At 41.6% G+C, this 19,100-nt stretch overlaps 1 protein-coding gene across 1 annotated transcript in view; it reads right to left on the bottom strand.

The window, feature by feature from the left end:
* Positions 1-3,302: 3,302 nt before the first annotated feature.
* Positions 3,303-19,100, bottom strand: part of LOC135605149 (la-related protein 1B-like) — a 35,179-nt gene continuing 19,381 nt past the window's right edge. The window contains exons 5-7 of the mRNA XM_065094900.1: positions 17,495-17,566; positions 4,089-4,140; positions 3,303-4,007 (exon numbers count right to left, since the gene is read on the bottom strand). Of these exons, the coding sequence (XP_064950972.1) occupies positions 3,874-4,007; positions 4,089-4,140; positions 17,495-17,566 (258 nt within the window). The 3' untranslated portion in view covers positions 3,303-3,873. The remainder of the gene's footprint in view (positions 4,008-4,088; positions 4,141-17,494; positions 17,567-19,100) is intronic.

Here is a 19,100-nt window from a genome sequence, read left to right as displayed (position 1 = left end):
TGTTGCTTCAGGTTAGTGTTGCCGGAGGTGCGCTGAGGCAGAGGAAATGATGAGAGACGGGGGAGATCTGACAAAGCAGGTGAATGAAGCTGCGATTTGGTTGACAGCGAAGAGAATAGGCCGCCGAGCAGACCAGCGAAACAGGAGAAGTCCGGCGTGAACAAGGGCTGCGATGGGAAGATCTACCGGTAGTGAGTCGATGGTCAACGATAGAGTCTCGGCGGAATCGGATCAGCAGCAATACCATCGGCCACTACAAGTCTCGATACGATAGCCTCATCCGCAGCTGTGACTACTACCTTAGTAGGGTCCACACAAGGTCACGTCATTGAACAACATGCATGCATATAACCGCATGCCACAATTTCTTAAGAGGGTATGTATGGAATGTTGACCCGTGGGAAAATGAGGAGTATAAATGATTTTGCTGAATCACATAGGTTTGGACCTATTCACAATTTGCATGTCGCTCTTATGGATCATGGAACCTTACTCTAACTTGTCCAGTAAAAACTTCAATATTAATATATACAACAATGAGAAGATTCAACACAAGGGAATTGAATGAGTTCAACTTGTTCTTATATAAATATACTATATGACTAATGTAGTGTCATACAGTGTGTGAGTCTTAGCCCATTAAGCAATCAACGTTGGCGAAAATAAAACTATCTATCTACCACAAACCTACAAACCTCAATACCACTCCACTCCATATAATAATTGTTGGCGAGAATTTTTCTACCGGCAACCCTTAATTACGAAAAATTATGAATCAATTGACAGTAATAACTTCATCATCAGTGAAAGCACCATCCTCAAAGAAGTATTTTGTAACGGGGCGTATCATCTTTCCAAAATCTTGAAGAACTTAAACTGCACAGCCAAAATTACAATTACATTAGTAATTGTCTAATCGTTGTTTGAAACTAGAAAAAATATTTAAATTACAATAAAGCTTTAATTGATACATATTACAAATTCGACATTAATTGGTGGCCTCTTTGCTAGTGTTGTCTTGCTTTCGTAAATCTACAAAAATAATTTATTAGTAACAATGTTAAACTAAGTTCATCCGAAAATAAATTATCATTGCACGTTCAAAAAATATATGAGAGATGAGAGGACTAGGAGAAGAGAGAAGAGGAGACCAAAATATGAGAGATGATGCATTAGTCGAAGCAAAGGAAGGAAGACCAAAATAAGGGAGGAGATGCATTTGGTAGAGTAGCATAGGATCGAAATAGGGGAGACAATAAGTTTGAGCGAGGGACCAGTTTCTGATGACGAATTTGGGTTAGGGAGAACTAAAAACGATTTACTTGCACCGATTCAATAGATAGTGGGTTCAATGCACCAATTAAGGGGTGTTTTGGCCAATTTTGTGTTTGGAGTGTCCTTCATAATTCCATAGCAGATGGGTGTGACCGGATGAATATGAATTGGGAGACTATTTTAGATAAATCATTGTATTGGAGCCTAAAGCGAGTACTAGTTCCTATACTCCCATCTTTCCATTGTATGTAATGATCCTTGCTCCTGTTTATGCACTGCCTATTCTCTACTGGATTTGAGACTATGGTTCTGGGACAATTAAGCTCCAAATAAAGGAAAAAGGAGAAAAAGAAAGTAGTAAAAGAGTGAGAAGAAGGAAAAAGCCAACAAAAACACCTTTGAACTCTCTCAGCGGAAAGAGACCGGTCAGTGCAGCCAAAAGACGCGATTAGTGATGTGATTAAGCAGCCGGAGAGGAGTGACAATATCGAAAAACTTGCACCACCTGCTTCCAGCGGGAAGGTAAGAGGCTGGCTTTTGTTTTTAGGGATAGGAACACTGTGGCTACTTGGTTGGGGACGCATGCACGTATAATCAAATCATCTAATTTTTGGACCGAAGGTAAGGTTAGTCTTCAAAACTTACAAGACTTTTTTTGGTTCGCGGTGATGCGAATAGGTGTGTACTTCGTCGTTACATGAACTGAAGTTTAGTTTTCTATTCTGGAACAAAAAGAGAGAGAGAGAGAGAGAGAGAGAGAGAGAGAGTGGCATTTGTTGAACTTGGCTTAATTTCTGAATATTGATGATGTTCTTTTTTTCCTTGTCAAGTAACTGAGTCTGGAAAATGGTGATGAGGATAAGGATTTCTGGCTAATTGTAGCTTGTAGGAAATGGTTGCCGAGAATACACACACTCGAGTATAAGGATTTCTGATATATTTGTGCATCCTATGAGTCTGGAATCCATGGCCGCCTCCAAATAAAAGAAGAAAGCAAAGAAGCAAAGAGAAGAGAACCTAAAGATCCTGTGATCTGTCGTAGGATGACTTGCAGCAAACCACAAGCGGATATAAGACATTAATTAGGCTAATGTTTTAAATTTTATTTTTATTCCTTGTGTTTATTACGTACGGCAGAAAGCTACAGGTTTCGAATTAATGGGCACAAACATACGTTATGCCTTTTCTGTTTCCTTAGGATATTTTGGATGGAGTAGCTCTTTATAAATAAATAAATAAAAAGTTTACTATTTAGAGTCTGTCTCCATTCACAATTGTTTTACTATTCATAATTCCTGAAAAAATAATAAAATAATATTTTATTACTTACAGCCCCTCTAATTTCATTTTCACTCTTTTTTTTTTCTTCCCTACCTTCACCTCAATCTTCAAATTGTCTAATTTTATTATTTATATTTTTTTCATCATTTTATGTTATCTTTGACGATTAAGAAGAGAGAAAACGTGGAGGAGAAAAAAAAAAAAAGATAGGTAAGGAATGAGAAAATTTTATTAAATTTAAATTATAAATTGAGGACATATGCATTTATAAAGAGAACTTAGAAATAATAAAAATTATTAATATGAGATTATAAATAACTAAAAAAATTATAATTTAAAAAAAAAAAAAAATACTGTAGATGTAGATGTAACCATTGTGCCCGTGGCTGTACTGCATATATTTGATCCACTCGAACCTTAAGTTGGCGTGATATCTTTCATTTGTTATCTCCTCAAATCGTTACAACATCATCTCAATTTTAGTAACTTGGATACGTTTGTTACTTTACTGGTTTTATGGGTTAAGGTTTTGCTCTGCTCTGCTAGACTTATTTTAAATTTTTTTATATGTGAAAACCATACAATAAACATGAATTCTTTTGTGAGCAACTCAAACAATTGTGACATATATTGATAAATGTGATATTGATATGTAACAAACATCAAGTGTAACACATTTACCAGCATGCACTACTAGCACTAGCGCTAATGGTCATGGCATCTGTAAACTACCGTCATCAACGGATTCCATGAACCATATCCACCAGGCAACAAACAGCTCTATAAGAATCAGAAATACGGTGTCTTGGTCTCAGACGTGCTGAGAATTTATGTGGCAAAATTTTATGAATAACAAAGAAGAGTAATATCTTTCTTTCCAATGGAGAAAATAAACAAATTGGGAAAGTAAAATAAGCAACTCAGGAGCTCCGAACTACGTACTTCCATCCTCGGAGCTCAGAATTGAGAATACTTCAGATCCTCTTCGAGAAAGAAATGTTTCACAAACAAAAATAACTGAGGAACAGTAGAGTAATTCACCGTCTGCTCCGTCTGTGCATGTATGGGACCACCCCTTAAATGTAGCTTCTTTTGTTTCCCTTTCTCCTCTCAATTCTTTAACTTCTTTTCGAATGTCTTTTTTCTCTTCAGCCTGAGATGATACTTTCAAACTCTGGCATGCCCTACAGACAATAAGTAATTTTGCAAGTCACTCCTCGATTTGTGGAGTGTATGTACCTCATCGCATGTCACTCCTGAAGAAACTTCCATCAGATTTGACCCAATCTGAATCTGTATCAAATGTCTTACTCCATATTATCCCATTTTTGATTGATGGCCACTTGTAAAGTCGTGACTCCGGTTCCTATATGCTGATCTACTGAGTAATAATACCTCACTAACATTTGGTACATTCATGCCACTCCGGTCAGCAGTCCCCTCTAGTCCAACTGCTTGCATGCACACTCACAGATTGTCAGATTTCATTGTTGCTGGAGATTGAAGGGAAATATTAGCAAATTGATTGTTACTTGGTGGCAGAACCCAATTCATCCAGTCATTACGCTTTCTTATTTTCTCACCCTGCGATAAGCATGTGATGGAAAAGATGAGAAATCACAGCTGCATCTGCATAATCCGTGTATGCAAGTATGATACAGAAAGATTCTTCACTATTTTTCTTGTTCAAAAAGCAAGAATTCCAGTGAGCAGCCACACCATAATATGATCTTTACAATGTACATCTGCCATTCTTAAGGTCCACCTACGTTACTAAAAGAGTGGCTCATAATTACAAAATAAAAAGAAAACCAGGATATAGAAATATTCACAGATAGGATATCAATTTTTATTTCCAATAGTAGTATGAAAGTAAGCACTGATTAAATATTCAGAATAAATCAAATTAAAAAATAAGTCAGATTTCTATCACAGTAGGTGATTTTATGCCCTTTTGGGTAGGTTTAGATGGGAGATCAATTTTGAAGGGGAATTCGATTCCAACTTAAGTTGATAAGAAACAAAATAGATCAAATTAATTAATTAATTAAAATATTAAAATCTTCAATATTAGGATCCTAATTCAAGTAGGAATCCCTTCTCAAAATAAGGATAGGTAGACGCCCTTCCATCAATAGAAGATCAAGCATCTGGTCCGCCAGGTGGAGCACAAACACGATCTACAAGAGAGGTAATTCTCCATTTTTTTGTTTTTAATTATTATAATATTTTTGCAATTATAATGTTTAGAAAATCATATAATCATATTAGATTTAATTCTGATTTTTTTGGAATTCTAGATGAGTTAGTTGATGTTTTTATATTTAAATATATGAGTTCTAAGGTTGATTTAATCATGAAAAAATCTAGTTTTGGATTGAAATCAATGATTGTCGTATGGTGTGTCAGAGTATTGGCCCCTAGTCGGATTGATATGTATTGGTCGGTACCGATGTACCGACACACAATGTAGCGTGTACTAGTATTTTGAAGACAAGGAAGAAGGAGAAGAGGAAAGGATAGTGGAGTAAGAGGAGGAAAAATGAGGAGAAAGAGAAACATGAGGAAGAGAAAGAAAGAGAAAGAGAAGAACACTCAATTGGTGATTGTGCATGTTGGTGGTGTGTAGCTTGGTCGCATTATCACAAACAAATCATTGGTCTGTAATGCCTTCGTAAAAGGACTATTTGTCGCTTATGTTTGCTTATACAATTGTTTGACACTGAGTTTTCCCTAGTTTTTATATGTTTTTGCTTGGTTTTTGTAAACATGGGTAGTTCACTACGTGTGTAGTAGTTGATTGATAGACTAGGCAAAATAAAAACGAATTTGCTCCATTTTCGCATATTGGCTATTGTGCAGTAGTGTTAGGCATCTCAACCCCTTAGAACCACTCTGGTGGCACAAGGCTAGTTGGGGCTTTGGAGTAGTGTTGGGCTTTGTTTGGATAAACAACTTTGTATAGAAAGTAAGCATAAATTACCTTATGCAAAGTGGACTTGTGATTGTCTTTTGACCTTCTAAAGTCCTTGTTTTCCCCTTTTCTCTTTGCACTTCAAGTGTTTGTTAAATTGCTTATTTATTGTATATTCCCACAAGATGTCGTGACTTGTACGCTACTCCTTTTCTTAAATCTAATCAACTTTCAACTTTATCTTTTGTAGGTCCTTCAAGACTTGTACGAGGTTGCTTCTAGGTTGACCCTGATGTAGGATGAGAAATAGCAAAATTCCTTTTTATAATAGACAAACTAGAAAGAGAGGAATAGAAAGCTAGTAACCGAAAGATAATAAAAAAACATAACGAGATAACTATCAGACTCGTCTAGCTCAAGGAGTGAACGCCCAGGATGAAGGCCTCGCATCATTGCACATCTTGCACATGGACGATAGAATCAGGGTCTGCCATACCGAAGCGTACTGCCCGTACCGGGCAGTACGTACCGGTCCGACAGGTTACCGGTACGCGGACCGCTACAGTGCTACAGTACTATACTGTAGCACTACTATGGTGCTACAGTACTATACTGTAGCACTACTACAGTATGAAAAAGTATAAAATTATTCGGTACACTAAGGTGTACTGTTTGGTACGCCCTGATGTACCGCCCGATACATCGGTACCGTACCGTATCGAGCCCGGGTAGAAACGCCGGTACGGTACGGTACGACGAACCTTGGATAGAATCATTCCACTGGAAAAGCAACTTGTGGCTTCGCACAACTCACACTTAAGGTGGGAAAAAAACATGATTCATTGAGTCGCACCACTCAAACAAAAGGTAGGAAAAAAATACGATTCATTGATTCATCTTTAATTGATGCATTACAATGATCTAGCACCTTTTTATAGGCTCAAGCACAAGAATAAAAAGGAAATTACAGAAAGAAAGAAAATTACAATCGTATCAAATCAAATATACGATCTGTTCGTGCTTTTGAAGAAGATAATATTCTTGATTCGGTTTGAAGGATAATCTTCTTTTGTTTGATGATATTATTGATTGATAAACTTCCATATTCTTAAGTAAATGTTGTCATTTGACAACTTATGACAGATGCAAAATATCTCTAACTAATAAAATTTATTCAGATAACATATAAACTAAATTCCTCACCCTTACGAATGGCTATTATAAGGGTGCCTCGCGACTTAGACAATTCGAGCTAAGTCTACGACATTTGGTTTTAGAGTGGGCAAGTGATTCAAAAAAAAAATGAAGGTTCGCACTCTCGCCATGGTGAAGCACCATGATGAATCGAGCAAGATTGCTCAAGTAGGGCCACTACCCCAAGCGGCCGCAAATGTAAAATCACTCTTAAGCTATTGGAGCCACTCGAGAAATGCAATAGCCAAAATGACGAGTGAGAAGTTGGCAATTCTCCGTGAGCTAAGGAAGCGCAAATCAAAATATCAACTATAAGAAAATAGAACCATAAGGAGAGGCTTGTAATAACGAAAACCCACATCGACATCCTCAAAGCAAGCCTAGAGGAATTCTATCAAGGCTAACAAAGGCTCCTTGGGGTAGAGAACTCACATGAGGATATAGGATCTTGAATCAGCATGATGGAGTCTTGAGTCAACCGATTGATAGAAGACACCCAAGAGTTTGTGTAGAATTTACAAAAAGTTGTGGTAGATCTCACGACAAGAATTACAATGCTCATGAGAGCTCTTTACGCGAAAGGGAAATACACCCACGTTGCTCCGCCATAAAACTTGAGGGCACCGAAGCCGCACTACTACTAGGGTGTTAGGGACGCAAAGGAACTTAAGAATTTTCTATTTGACATAAAGTAGTACTTTCAGGCAACGAAGCCTAATTATAAAGAATATAGAGTTTTGATAGTGACCATATATCTGAATGGGAATGCAAAACTTTGGCAACACACCCGATGGGAAGAGATTTAACAAGGTTCAATGCTAAAAGGATATATAGGAAGACTTAAAGCGAGAGTTGTGAACTCAATTCCTACTTGAGAACATTGAGTTTGTCGTACGATGGAAACTGAGATGACTCCGCCAAAATACTTTAAATTTCAATTTTCAAATTTCTTTGTTGTAGGTCCTCTGAGGCTTACACGAGGTTATCTAGGCTGATACTATGCGGACGGATAACATAAGGGTGTCTTATGAGTTAGGCAATTTTAATTAAGTCCATGACAGCACAATGTCTCCTGTGTGTGCAAGATGCGATTAGGGAAAGTATGTGTGCTATGGTCTTGCGGCGATGTCATGGTGTACGCGAGACACGATTAGGATCATCCTTGGACTGAATCTTTCGTTTTAAACAGGCAAACCGAACCACCTGAAACGGGGGTGGTTTGTGTACCAATGCACATTGGTCATTTCATACTAATCTAGGCGAAATATTCTTTGATTAAAATAACTATTCTCTATTATATTTTATGTAGTAAATTATACATAATTATTTTATTAAATTATGTTTAAATTTTTATCATTTATCTATTTCGAATAAGGAATTATAAAATTATTAGGGTTTTAAATTCATAAGAAATAAATTTTAATTTTAATTATTTGGAAGTCTATTTTGACTATTTAATCTTGTATTTCTTAAAATTTTGCATATTCTATGTCTTTATTCTAATAATTTTTGGCGGGTCTAGAACCATTATTCTAAAATTTTAAGCTTCATGTAAAATAAGATAGATTGATTCAATTGGATTGAGGATTTGGTTGAATTCATGTTTCACCTGAGTTGACCAACCAGACTTGGTCAACCCAACCCAAACTCCCACGAGGCTTAAGGGCTTAGCATAGGCAATGATTTCATGGGCCAACCAAAAGCAACATCGCTCGACTTGGATCAATTCTACAAAGTGTGGCCAGACTCGATCCACTGCTCATGGCTCGACGTTGGCGGCCCCCATCTAAGGTCCAAGCAAGTTCTAGCCCAACCTTCAACTTTGCTCTTTGAGCATGTGCAGGGCATGTGATGGCCCATGTGGATCGGTCCAAGGCCAAGCCCCATGGCTTGGGAACGGGCTAGTCCAAGCCCTTTCAACTCGACCTCACTTTATGGGCATGTGCAACGCATGTGACCTAGTCCAAGGCTCCTATGACTTGGCCCAGAGTTTATTCCAACACTCTATGCTCAATCTAGAATGCTTGTTGGCCTTTGTGTAACAGATTTAAGATTGGCCTATGGCTTGCCCCATTCACACCGGTTTAAGATGATTCCAATCCGATTTAAACCAGTACGAGTGTGTTTGACACAAATTAGAGCCAATCAAGTCCAGTTAGACCATTCTAGGGTGTACCTAGACCGGCTCTATGAAGATTTGATGTCAATTCAGTTAGGTTCTAGCTGAATTGAGTTCAGTTCAACACAACTGAACCAATTCAGTTAGGGTTCAAGCTAATTAATTGTTAATTAAGGTATGACTGCTCATGATATTGATGTATGATGGTTTATTAATGATCTTGATATATTTTAAATGAGTTTCCATGATAACACTATACCCTAAGACCCTAAGACGTATATCATATGCAAGGTTTTTAATTTCAAATAATACCACCCGTACCAGGCAATACATACCGGTCCGCCAGCAGACCAGTACACAGATTGCCCGCTACCGAGCGGTATCGTCGATTGGGGCTGTTTCCGCCCCGTTATCAGGCGGAAATTGCTCCTAAATCGGGCGATAACCGAGGGAGAAGAAAGAAGAGGGGTGACCGAGAGAGAAGAAAGAAGAGGGAGAAGGGGAAGAAAGAAAAGGGAGAAGAAGAGGAGAACCTAGAGATCGACACCGCTCTCCCTCCTCGTCTGTCGACGACTTCTCATCCGCGCAAGAGAAGAATCCTCGGCGTCGTGGGGAGAAGAGAGGTGACGTCGCAGATTTTATTTTTTTACTTATATATATATATATATATATATATATATATATATGTGTGTGTGTGTGTGTGTGTGTGTATAAAGGCGACGTTGCCTCGTTTTTCTGGGCGATGTCGCCCCACATGTGGAGAAGAGAGGCGACGTCGTAGAAAAAGATTTTTTTTTACTTATATATATATATATATATATATATATATATACATATATATATATATACATATATATATATATACATATATATATATATACATATATATATATATACATATATATATATACATATATATATATATATACATACATATATATATACCGCTCGGTATACAGTAGTACCGTATCATACCGAGCAAATCTTGAAACTCCGGTATGGTACAAAATTTCAATCCTTGATCATATGTCATATGTTATGATAAGTGTGCCCGATATAATACGAGAAATTTTGTTGATCCTGATTTGGTCAGAAAGGCTAGTATATTAATTCCTTTTGGGAATTTACCGAGCTGTCCAAATGTTTCCTCCATCGGATGTCAAGAGGGACATGTCCTCCCTTGGAAAACACCCTCTATCAGCAAATGGGGTAGCGCAAGATGGATTGTCTTTCATATCGGTTGAAAAAATATAACGCCTATCCCATAAGGTAGGGCCTCCTCATCAGCTAAGAGAGTGCACAATCTGATGTCTAACATACTGTCACGGACAAACTTTTAAACAAGATGTTTGATGTAATGCTCATGTATGTCCGTGTCTTTTGGCATGTTCATGCCTTGTACAGAATGTAGAGGGGCGGCCGAAGGCTTAATAGTCTCATTTTAGTTAGGTTGGTGGCCTCTTTAGGCTTGTAAATAAAGGTTGTGTCATGTGGACACGTGCGAGAGATTTTTGGTCTGTAATGGACCATTTTACCCTTTGTTGTGCCACTGTTCAGAGCTTGTAAAGTCTGTTTGTAATTTGCATTGTCTATGAAGTGTTTTTCGGAGATGTTTACTTGTGGAGCCCGATTGAGGCGTTTTCTCTAACCCGTTCTCTCTCTTTCTTGGGTCCTAAGGGACATGGGAGACTTCGGGGAGGCTGACCTTTGCGGACGGACACGCAAGGGTGCCGCACGACCTAGGCAAAACCAGCTAAGTCCGTGACAGATGGTATCAGAGCGGGACAAGCACTCATAAAAACACTTAGCATGCAAACGTGGGGGACCTAGCGGGGCTGCGTTAAGGGCAGTCAGCACACGCGCGACCGTTTGGGGGAAAATGGGCATGGAGATGTAGGGAAAAGGAGTCGCTCAGAGGAGCGGGCATCTGACATTGGCATTCAGAGGAATGGCCAACCCTTCGCGCAAGAGGCACCACGAGAACAGGCAAGCTTGGAAGAATGTGGAGCGCACAAAGGTTGGGATGGCTGAGTTTGAGCTGCGGCTCAACGTTGACAACTATACTTGATGGTGCTCAAGCCAAGCAAGGCGCTTGGTAAAGGATGAGACCATGCAAGGTGGAATGAGTTGCTCAACGACCAAAAAGAGTTATGCAAAGCTCACAAAGGTGAGGGGAATTGCTAACTCGAAGAATTTGGTACTCATGCAGGGGCTTGTATGCGGACGATGGAATGTTTGTGGCCATCCCAAGGCGACCGAAACTCGGTGCCATGGAGCATTGAAACTTTCTCTTCGGTATGTGAAGGATACGTCCGTAGGCGGCTGAAGTGTGCAACGAGTTCAGCATGTTGCTAGGCCTTGAGGGGTGCAGTGGGGACTGTATTGACGGGGAGTCGCAATCTAGCAAGTGCATTTGCAGGAGGCAGAACAATACACAGTTTGTTCAGCAGATCGGAGTAGTCCAAGGGGATGGTGGTCTCCGAAACGAAGAGAGATGTTGCTCCAACGGGATAGTTATCTAAGAGGGATAAGTCCCGGCTCTCCAGAGGGAGAATCATGTGAGATGGACCTCACATGTTGAGGAGGAGTACCTCAACAAACAACAACTCCACGAAGCTCGATGGACTGAGCAAGCGGCGAGGAGTCGTCGCATGATCTCGCTCGAGAGAATGCATTGGTGGATGCATTGCGAGATCAAGTGGGGGAGCGACCCAAAGCAACTTAAATGAAGGCACACTTGGAGTCGATGTGGAGATCGGACTCAAAAGAGGGCTGACCCGTGGAATGGTGGGCGCGAGGGCCACCATTGACTCAATGCAAAAACAAGGAGCGGAGCAACTTGGGTGTAACTTGGCGAAGTACTCAAGTCGCATGAAGGGAGCCAGCATAGAAGTTGGAACGTGGAGCAGAGGCACAGTGCTTTCCTTAGACAGAGGTCAAGGACATGAACTCTTGCAGAGGCAAGAGTAGGATCATGTTGTTCCATGGGTCCTTCATTCTGACGGAGCGGACTCATCTTGCATGGTGCCAAAGACGAAGGGAGCTTCGGGGCACATGCACCTTATCTCGGAGAAGCATTTGATGGAGGAACTAAGGCGACTCAATTTGCGGAGGCGAAGTTGGGTACAGAAGGCCTTAGCACGGGGCAAGAGGACGCAGAGGCGGGTACTCTTGAAGAATATGCCACAGTGTTGCCATTCGAGTTGCTATGAAGGAAGCGGTGCGCAGCGGAGATTGTGCTGGTAGGGGCAGAGGCCTAGGATCCATACAATGGTGCACAAATTATAGTGAAATCGGTGGACTTCGGGAGCTACTAGGCGACGGACTGTCCTAGAGCGGTGCTTCATCTAGGTGTGACCCAAGAGTGGGTGGATGAAGGTCGATTGCCAAAAGAGTGAACAAAATCGAAGGTGGAGGAGACCCTGCGATGTATTGGCAGAGGCCACACATGGAGGGTTCACAATTCGAGTTTATTCCACAAGGATCAGAATGCAATGGAGATGTCACCAGGAGGCGACATGGTGCAGCGGATCGTGGTGGAACAGTTCGTGGCAATGCGATACACACGATATGTGTCCCGGGAGGGACTAGATCAGATGGAGGTATGATCGGGAGCTACTGGGAGCTCCACTTCGGTGAACAACACGACGGCAAGAAGGGCTATGGATTCAAGGAGTGAAGGCCATGGTACCGCAGAGGCGGGTCTTCCGTGCGTGCATCGAATTTTGCTTCGGATGAAAGCCTTGGTCATCAGCATATGGGGGCTGTGTTCCACCAAGGGAAAAGTTCGAATGCAAGTACCAGTGAGTTCCATGGGAGGAACTTGATCATGCAGAGGTATGATCGAAGCAGCTAGAGAGTTGGACTGCTCCAGAGCTCATATTCGCTTAAGGGAGCCTGGCAAGTCAGAGGACAAGACCGAGTAAGCGAACGTTGCTACCAAGGAAGCTAAGGAGAACAGAATCGGTGCAAACCCTACAACGTGATGGCAGAGGCCATGCATGGGAGTTGCAGTCGGTCTTTCCATCGACCAAACGGACTGCTTGGAGAACACAGAGGTGTTGAAGCAGGGGGTCGAAAGGGGCGAGGAAGCGACGACGAGTCCAGAGGGACTTAGCTACCCAAAATCAAGCATCAGATAGAATGGAGGTGGACTCAGAGGAGTGCCACGGAGACATATCTACTGATCGTGAAGAAAAGGGATGCAGATGCGAGGCGACGGATAGTAGGGCCATGGGCATGGCAGCGCTATGGTACCGCAGAGGCTGAACTTCCGTGAAAGTCATTGATCACTTGCTCTCATGGAGGGAGAGTGCTTGGTCGTGAAAGGGGCCGAGGAGGTGGAGAATGCAGAGGCAATCTCCAAGTACCGAGACAAGGCTGAAGGGCAGAGGCCGAAGAACTTCGTAAGACCGGTGTCAATGTGCTTCTCATCAAGATAGCCGAAAGTGAAGGACTTCGGGTCATGCAATAGTGCATAACCAAGGAACGAAACAGGCAGTACGCGGTGCTGTACCTTTGCTACTCAGTGGAGTAGGCGGCAGGGTTGATGGAGAAGACGGTACAATCCCAGAGGCGACCAAACCTATGAGAGAATTACTCCAAGTCGGGGTGAAAACTTCCTGCATTCCAGAAGTTCAATGGCATTGAGAAGGTGAATCATAGTAACTAACTCAACGCAAGGAGTGCAAACACTTCAAGTGCTTCAAAAGTGTGAGCAAAGAGAAGGCGAAGGCTACTAACCAGCTCGATGCATGGAGTACAACCTCGAGGAGGCGGGCGAAGTCAAGTACCCTTTGCCATCTCAACTCTTAAGAGAATGGGCGAAACCGAGTACCCCAATTCTCTTATCTATCCAGCAGAGGAGCTCTGCACAAGTTCAAAGACCCTTCGAAGATAATGGAAGACAATAGTTGTCAAATCCTCACCAATTGTGATCAATGCTACTGAGAGTAGATTGTCCGCTTCATTTCCCAACGAAATGCCAATCGAAAGCGGAAGTGATGCGAACCTACTTGGATGTGACAACTAAGTGAAAGAAGAGTCAATGAGCAAATGTTGTGGAGGAAGGACCCAAAACTGCAGAAGTTTGCGAGACGATGCTCGTTAAAGCTCCAACAAGCATCCACCCAGTTCAAGCAGCATGAGGAATTTGAGAGACTGACGCAGTAAGGATGGTCTTTTCCTTCATCTAGGGGATCCGCAGGAATCAACAATGATCAACACAACTCAGCCAACCCCACACCAGAGTCAGAGTCATTGGTGAGTTAAAGCAGCATGGTTGATCAAAGGTTCGACTACTCAAAAATAGCAGCGGAGAGCAGCTGGGAGCCAAGAGGCGCATTGTAGCTGGAGCAGAAGATTGAAGACTCAGCAAAGGCGAGGAGTTGCAGTGTCGACAAAGGCTTTAACGAGGACGTCGAAGGAATAAGTGGGGGAGAATGTCACGGACAAACTTCTAAACAAGATGTTTGATGTAATGCTCATGTATGTCCGTGTCTTTTGGCATGTTCATGCCTTGTACAGAATGTAGAGGGGCGGCCGAAGGCTTAATAGTCTCATTTTAGTTGGGTTGGTGGCCTCTTTATGCTTGTAAATAAAGGTTGTGTCATGTGGACACATGCGAGAGATTTTCGGTCTGTAATGGATCATTTTACCCTTTGTTGTGCCACTGTTCAGAGCTTGTAAAGTCTGTTTGTAATTTGCATTGTTTATGAAGTATTTTTCGGAGATGTTTGCTTGTGGATCCCGATTGAGGCGTTTTCTCTAACCCGTTCTCTCTCTTTCTTGGGTCCCAAGGGACATGGGAGACTTCGGGGAGGCTGACCTTTGCGGACGGACACGCAAGGGTGCCGCACGACTTAGGCAAAACCAGCTAAGTCCGTGACAGATGGTATCAGAACAGTTCATGGCAATGCGATACACACGATATGTGTCCCGGGAGGGACTAGATCATATGGAGGTATGATCGGGAGCTACTGGGAGCTCCACTTCGGTGAATAACACAACGGCAAGAAGGGCTATGGATTCAAGGAGTGAAGGCCATGGTACCGCAGAGGCGGGTCTTCCGTGCGTGCATCGAATTTTGCTTCGGATGAAAGCCTTGGTCATCAGCATATGCGGGCTGTGTTCCACCAAGGGAAAAGTTCGAATGCAAGTACCAGTGAGTTCCATGGGAGGAACTTGATCATGCAGAGGTATAATCGAAGCAGCTGGATAGTTGGATTGCTCCAGAGCTCATATTCGCTTAAGGGAGCCCGGCAAGTCAGAGGACAAGGCCGAGTAAGCGAACGTTGCTACCAAGGAAGCTAAGGAGAACAGAATCGGTGTAAACCCTACAATGTGATGGCAGAGGCCATGCATGGGAGTTGCAGTCTGTCTTTCCATCGACCAAACGGACTGCTTGGAGAACACAGAGGTGTTGAAGCAGGGGGTCAAAAGGGGCGAGGAAGCGACGACGAGTCCAGAGGGACTTAGCTACCCAAAATCAAGCATCAGTTAGAATGGAGGTGGACTCAGAGGAGTGCCACGGAGACATATCTACTGATCGTGACGAAAAGGGATGCAGATGCGAGGCGACGGATAGTAGGGCCATGGGCATGGCAGCGCCATGGTACTGCAGAGGCGAGACTTCCGTGAAAGTCATTGATCCCTTGCTCTCATGGAGGGAGAGCGCTTGGTCGTGAAAGGGGCCGAGGAGGTGGAGAATGCAGAGGCAATCTCAAAGTACCGAGACAAGGCTGAAGGGCAGAGGCCGAAGAACTTCGTAAGACCGGTGTCAATGTGCTTCTCATCAAGATAGCCGAAAGTGAATGACTTCGGGTCATACAAGAGTGCATAACCAAGGAACGAAGCAGGCAGTACGCGGTGCTGTACCTTTGCTACTCAGTGGAGTAGGCGGCAGGGTTGATGGAGAAGACGGTACAATCCCAGAGGCGACCAAACCTATGAGAGAATTACTCCAAGTCGGGGTGAAAACTTCCTGCATTCCAGAAGTTCAATGGCATTGAGAAGGTGAATCATAGTAACTAACTCAACGCAAGGAGTGCAACACTTCAAGTGCTTCAGAAGTGTGAGCAAAGAGAAGGTGAAGGCTAGTAACCAGCTCGATGTATGGAGTACAACCTCGAGGAGGCGGGCGAAGTCAAGTAACCTTTGCCTTCTCAACTCTTAAGAGAATGGGCAAAACCGAGTACCCCAATTCTCCTATCTATCCAGCAGAGGAGCTCTGCACAAGTTCAAAGACCCTTCGAAGATAATGGAAGATAATAGTTGTCAAATCCTCACCAATGGTGATCAGTGCTACTAAGAGTAGATTGTCCACTTCATTTCCCAACGAAATGCCAATCGAAAGCAGAAGTGATACGAACCTACTTGGATGTGACAACTAAGTGAAAGAAGAGTCAATGAGCAAATGTTGTGGAGGAAGGACCCAAAACTTCAGAAGTTTGCGAGACGATGCTCGTTAAAGCTCCAACAAGCATCCACCCAGTTCAAGCAGCATGAGGAATTTGAGAGACTGGCGCAGTAAAGATGGTCTTTTCCTTCATCTGGGGGATCCGTAGGAATCAACAATGATCAACACAACTCAGCCAACCCCACACCAGAGTCAGAGTCATTGGTGAGTTGAAGCAGCATGGCAGATCAAAGGTTCGACTACTCAAAAATAGCAGCGGAGAGCAGCTGGGAGCTAAGAGGTGCATTGTAGCTGGAGCAGAAGATTGAAGACTTGTCGACAAAGGCTTCAACGAGGACGTCGAAGGAATAAGTGGGGGAGAATGTCACGGACAAACTTCTAAACAAGATGTTTGATGTAATGCTCATGTATGTCCGTGTCTTTTGGCATGTTCATGCCTTGTACAGAATGTAGAGGGGCGGCCGAAGGCTTAATAGTCCCATTTTAGTTGGGTTGGTGGCCTCTTTAGGCTTGTAAATAAAGGTTGTGTCATGTGGACACGTGCGAGAGATTTTCGATCTGTAATGGACCATTTTACCCTTTGTTGTGCCACTGTTCAGAGCTTGTAAAGTCTCTTTGTAATTTTCATTGTCTATGAAGTATTTTTCGGAGATGTTTGCTTGTGGATCTCGACTGAGGCGTTTTCTCTAACCCGTTCTCTCTCTTTCTTGGGTCCTAAGGGATATGGGAGACTTCGGGGAGGCTGACCTTTGCGGATGGACACGCAAGGGTGCCGCACGACTTAGGCAAAACCAGCTAAGTCCGTGACAATACGCTAAAGGTTTATGAGATTGTATGACCTGTGACTACTAAGATTATGATAGAGTGATTCGATATTATTGTAGAACTTACTGATATTTGTTCCTGATATATTCCTGTTCTTATTACATTTTTTTAGGGGCTCTGCATTGCTAAAATCTATTGTGTTTGTTCTTTAGAGCAGCTTCATATTTCAGTTCCAACTCTAGTGCAAAGAGACTCATCATTTACTACTCGGTAGCACTGCATGGACGATTTAGCATTTTGCAGTTTTCGATACGAACCATTAGGGCTTGATCTTCCTTATTGTCAAACATTGTTATTTATGATACATTTAAAATTTGAACTGAATAAAGTTAGTTTTATTTCTGGATTATATGGCCATGAAAAGTATGTCACATTTTATGCATGTAGTGGAAAAGGAAAAAAACATTTAGACACAGTGTGTGACAATGAAAGTTGAATGCAAGAGTTAATTGAAAATTATAGAAGGTACCTGTACTTCCACTTCAGTTGATGACCGCACTGTCTCCAGTATAAAGTCTATGTTGTTTGTTAATTGCCTGACCTGCAAAACATTGTAAGAGCAGTTTTCCATACAGCATGAGGATACTTCAGCAGTGAAATGAAAGAAGGTCGAGAAACCAGAAGCAAAATGAAACGGATCTAAGCCCATAAAACATCCATAAAAAAGGTCTGAGATCTAGATTATTCATTAACTTTCTTACCTTCTCACCACAATACCAAGCTATAGGGAAGATGAGTATGGAGTTACTACCTTGAGACTACAGGCAGATATGACCTGCTCATTTAAAGGATCTGATATCATTTTTTGGCACAAAAGGCTTCGTCATCTTTCATTATCTATTATACAAAAAAAGTTCTTTTTATTTGAATAAATTATCTTTCCATTGTGAAATCTGTGAAATGGCAAAACATCATTGAGCTAATTTCCTTCCAATAAATAAGATGTCTTCATACTAATGTATGTGGAAAATATAGAATTTTTAATATTTCTGATGCTAGATGGTTTGTCTCATTTTATAGATGATCGCACTAGATTGACATGGGTTTATCTTCTCAATAACAAATTTGAAGTCAGTACCAAAATTCATTTTATGTTCATTTTCTCTGCTTAAATAATGGGAAGGAGTATTTCAATAGTGAGTTAATCTTTTCTTGTTACAAATAATAGATCATTCAACAGTCATCAACTACAAATAGTCCTTAACAAAATGAAGCTGCTAAGAGCAAAACCCGACACATGACGTTGCAAGAGCTTTACTTTTCCAAATGAGAGGCAAAAAGCTTACTCGGGGAAGCTATTTTCCATAGCCATTTATTTAATCAATAAGATACTCATCTACCCACTAAAGTCCATAATTGCAAACTCCTCGGGATTATTTGAGTAATATTCCACCTTTAAAAAGGAATGGTAGACTACCTTCTAAGATGTTCGAGTGTGTCTATTTTGTTCGAGTTCACAGTCAACATCAAACAGAACTTAAACCAAGAACTGTTCAATATGTTTTTCTTGGCTACTCATCCACACAAAAGGGTACAAATGCTATCATCGTCCTATAAGAAAATCTTAAACAACTTCCTAGAGCATGGTTCAACGGATTCACAAAGGTTGTGATAATGTTCAGCTGTAGACAAAGTCATGGTGATCACACGCTCTTTACGAATAGAAAACCTCAAATAAATTGGCTGCTTGAATTGTCTATGCAGATGACATCATTATGACCGAACAAGATGAGATTAAGAAGCTCAAGCAGCATCAAGCAAATGAATTTAAGATTAAGAATTTGAGGAAATATTCCCTGAAATAGAAGTTGTGTATTCCAGACAAGGAAATTTCTTGTCCCAACACAGATATACTCTGGATCTACTCAAGGAGATAGGGATGCTAGGTGGAAAACCTGCACATTGCGTAATTGACACGAATCACAAGTTATGAGATGACCCTAAAGAACTTGCTAGCCAAGAAAGGCACCAAGGACTTGTTCGAAGGCTAATTTACCTTATTCATACATGTAAGGAAATTGTATATGTGTAATTACTCAATTTATGAACGCACCATGAGTAAAGCACATGGAAGC

The sequence above is a fragment of the Musa acuminata genome, chromosome BXJ2-2 (genome assembly GCF_036884655.1).
Source record: "Musa acuminata AAA Group cultivar baxijiao chromosome BXJ2-2, Cavendish_Baxijiao_AAA, whole genome shotgun sequence".
NCBI classification, from domain to species: Eukaryota; Viridiplantae; Streptophyta; class Magnoliopsida; order Zingiberales; family Musaceae; genus Musa; species Musa acuminata.
Note: the sequence above shows the minus strand (reverse complement) of the source record. Positions and strands in the feature narration are given on the sequence as shown.